Here is a 1,708-nt window from a genome sequence, read left to right on the forward strand (position 1 = left end):
AGTCTCTATGAATTCAGGACCCCCCCTCCCACTTTTAATCTATCTTCTTATGTAACTGCCATAAATTTTTAGGTTTTTGTAATGGACATTATCAATCACCTAGTCCCACCTTCCTAATTTTACATACGAGGAAACCTAGGCTAACAGATATTAAGGAATTTGCTTAAGGGCAAAAGTGACTGGGGCTAGGAGTTGAACCTAGGTTCTTGACTATATCCAAAATTTCTGTCGTCGATACAGCGAGGGGCACCTGGCTGGGTCAGTTGATGGAGCATGTGACTCTTGTTCTTGGGGTTGTGAGTTCGAGCACCACGTTGGGCACAGAGTTTACTTAAAAAATAAAGTTACCAATACAGTAATGTATCATAGAACTGTTCTTCAAGTACAGCAATAGGAAATTTATGGGATTTTCTAAGTGTAGCTATCTCATGTTTCAGGACACAATATGTTACCCATTTTGCTTCCTGTATTTTTCATGTGCACCTATTTCCTTGATTTCACCTGATTGCTTGGAAAATATATCATTTCCCCTAAATGCATTACCTTACATTTGCCCACAATGAAGTTCTTCTGCCACTTTTCTGCCCAATCATACAGTCTTGTGCCGTTTTCATGCAGTTCATCCCTGTGACATGGCATCTCACTACCCAGAAGTATGTAGTGTCATCTGTAAATTTGGAGAATTCACTGTGCACTCCCTCAAGATCATTTACAAACCGATTAAATAAGTCTATCCCCCAGCACCAATCCCTGGGGACCCCCCTTGTCCATTTAGAAAAAATGTTTATTCTTTTTTAACCTTTGCTGCCTACTTTTAAGCCCTTATCTGAACAGATTCAGCAAATATTACTAGCAGCTATTCACCTGGTTTCTTGTGAACTGTCCTGAGCAAACTTGGCAGCAGCTGGTAATATGCGGTCGGCCATATCCTTTGTTCCAGATAAAATACGCTCTGGTTCCATAAATTCCACCACATCTGATAAGTGCTGGGCTGTACATCTTCTTACTGCAATGTGTAAATGGCTACAAGGGAACAGGATCAGTTGAAACAAAGCTGATGTATGAACTATTTGCCAAAGAGACACCTTTAAAGTTAGATGATTAAACTACTCCTAACCCTCAACAATCATCGTTGGAAGCTAAAACAACAAATTACATTAGTTACCCATCCCCAAGAAGTTAAAAACAAAATAAAACTCATAATCACTGACATTTATTTAGTTCCAGATCTATGAATATGTGTAAAGTTACTAGAATAACAATATTATTATTCCTTAAATGTTCATATGATGTTTATCAAATAAGAATTATTTGTTTTTTGACTGAAATAATATTGAGGTTTGCTTGTGTTTTCCCTATATCCTAGACAGCAAACAATTGCATTTTTAGTTTAAGGACATATCAAAATTATTTGAATATTACCTTTGTCCTCCATTGATAAGAGAAACAATTGCACGTGCAGGAGTTACATGACTGACCATAGCTCTCAGTGCTTTGTCAACATCTTCTCTTATAAATGTATTTGATTCTCCAGCCTTGTGCAACAAAACTTTTACTGTAGTATCTAGTTCTTGATCCATGCTCTTTTTCAGGTAAGTGAAAAGATCACTTAAACAGACCACAGCAGCACGAGAAACTCCAGAGCGTAAATTTTTCACCTAAAAAAAATTTCCAAAATATACATTTTGCTGATATTCTAAAAGAAAAT

At 36.9% G+C, this 1,708-nt stretch overlaps 1 protein-coding gene across 1 annotated transcript; it reads right to left on the bottom strand.

Moving 5' to 3' along the window:
- Window positions 1–560: 560 nt before the first annotated feature.
- Window positions 561–1,654, bottom strand: LOC103679851 (TOG array regulator of axonemal microtubules protein 1-like). Its single transcript, XM_008709382.2, has 3 exons — window positions 1,423–1,654; window positions 865–1,023; window positions 561–667 (listed from the first exon to the last, which is right to left on the bottom strand). The coding sequence occupies exons 1-3, from the start codon at window positions 1,578–1,580 to the stop codon at window positions 664–666; spliced, it is 321 nt and encodes a 106-aa protein (XP_008707604.1). The 5' UTR covers window positions 1,581–1,654; the 3' UTR covers window positions 561–663.
- Between the last annotated feature and the right edge of the window lie 54 nt (window positions 1,655–1,708).

The sequence above is a fragment of the Ursus maritimus genome, unplaced genomic scaffold (assembly GCF_017311325.1).
Source record: "Ursus maritimus isolate PB19 unplaced genomic scaffold, ASM1731132v1 scaffold_1807, whole genome shotgun sequence".
NCBI classification, from domain to species: domain Eukaryota; kingdom Metazoa; phylum Chordata; class Mammalia; order Carnivora; family Ursidae; genus Ursus; species Ursus maritimus.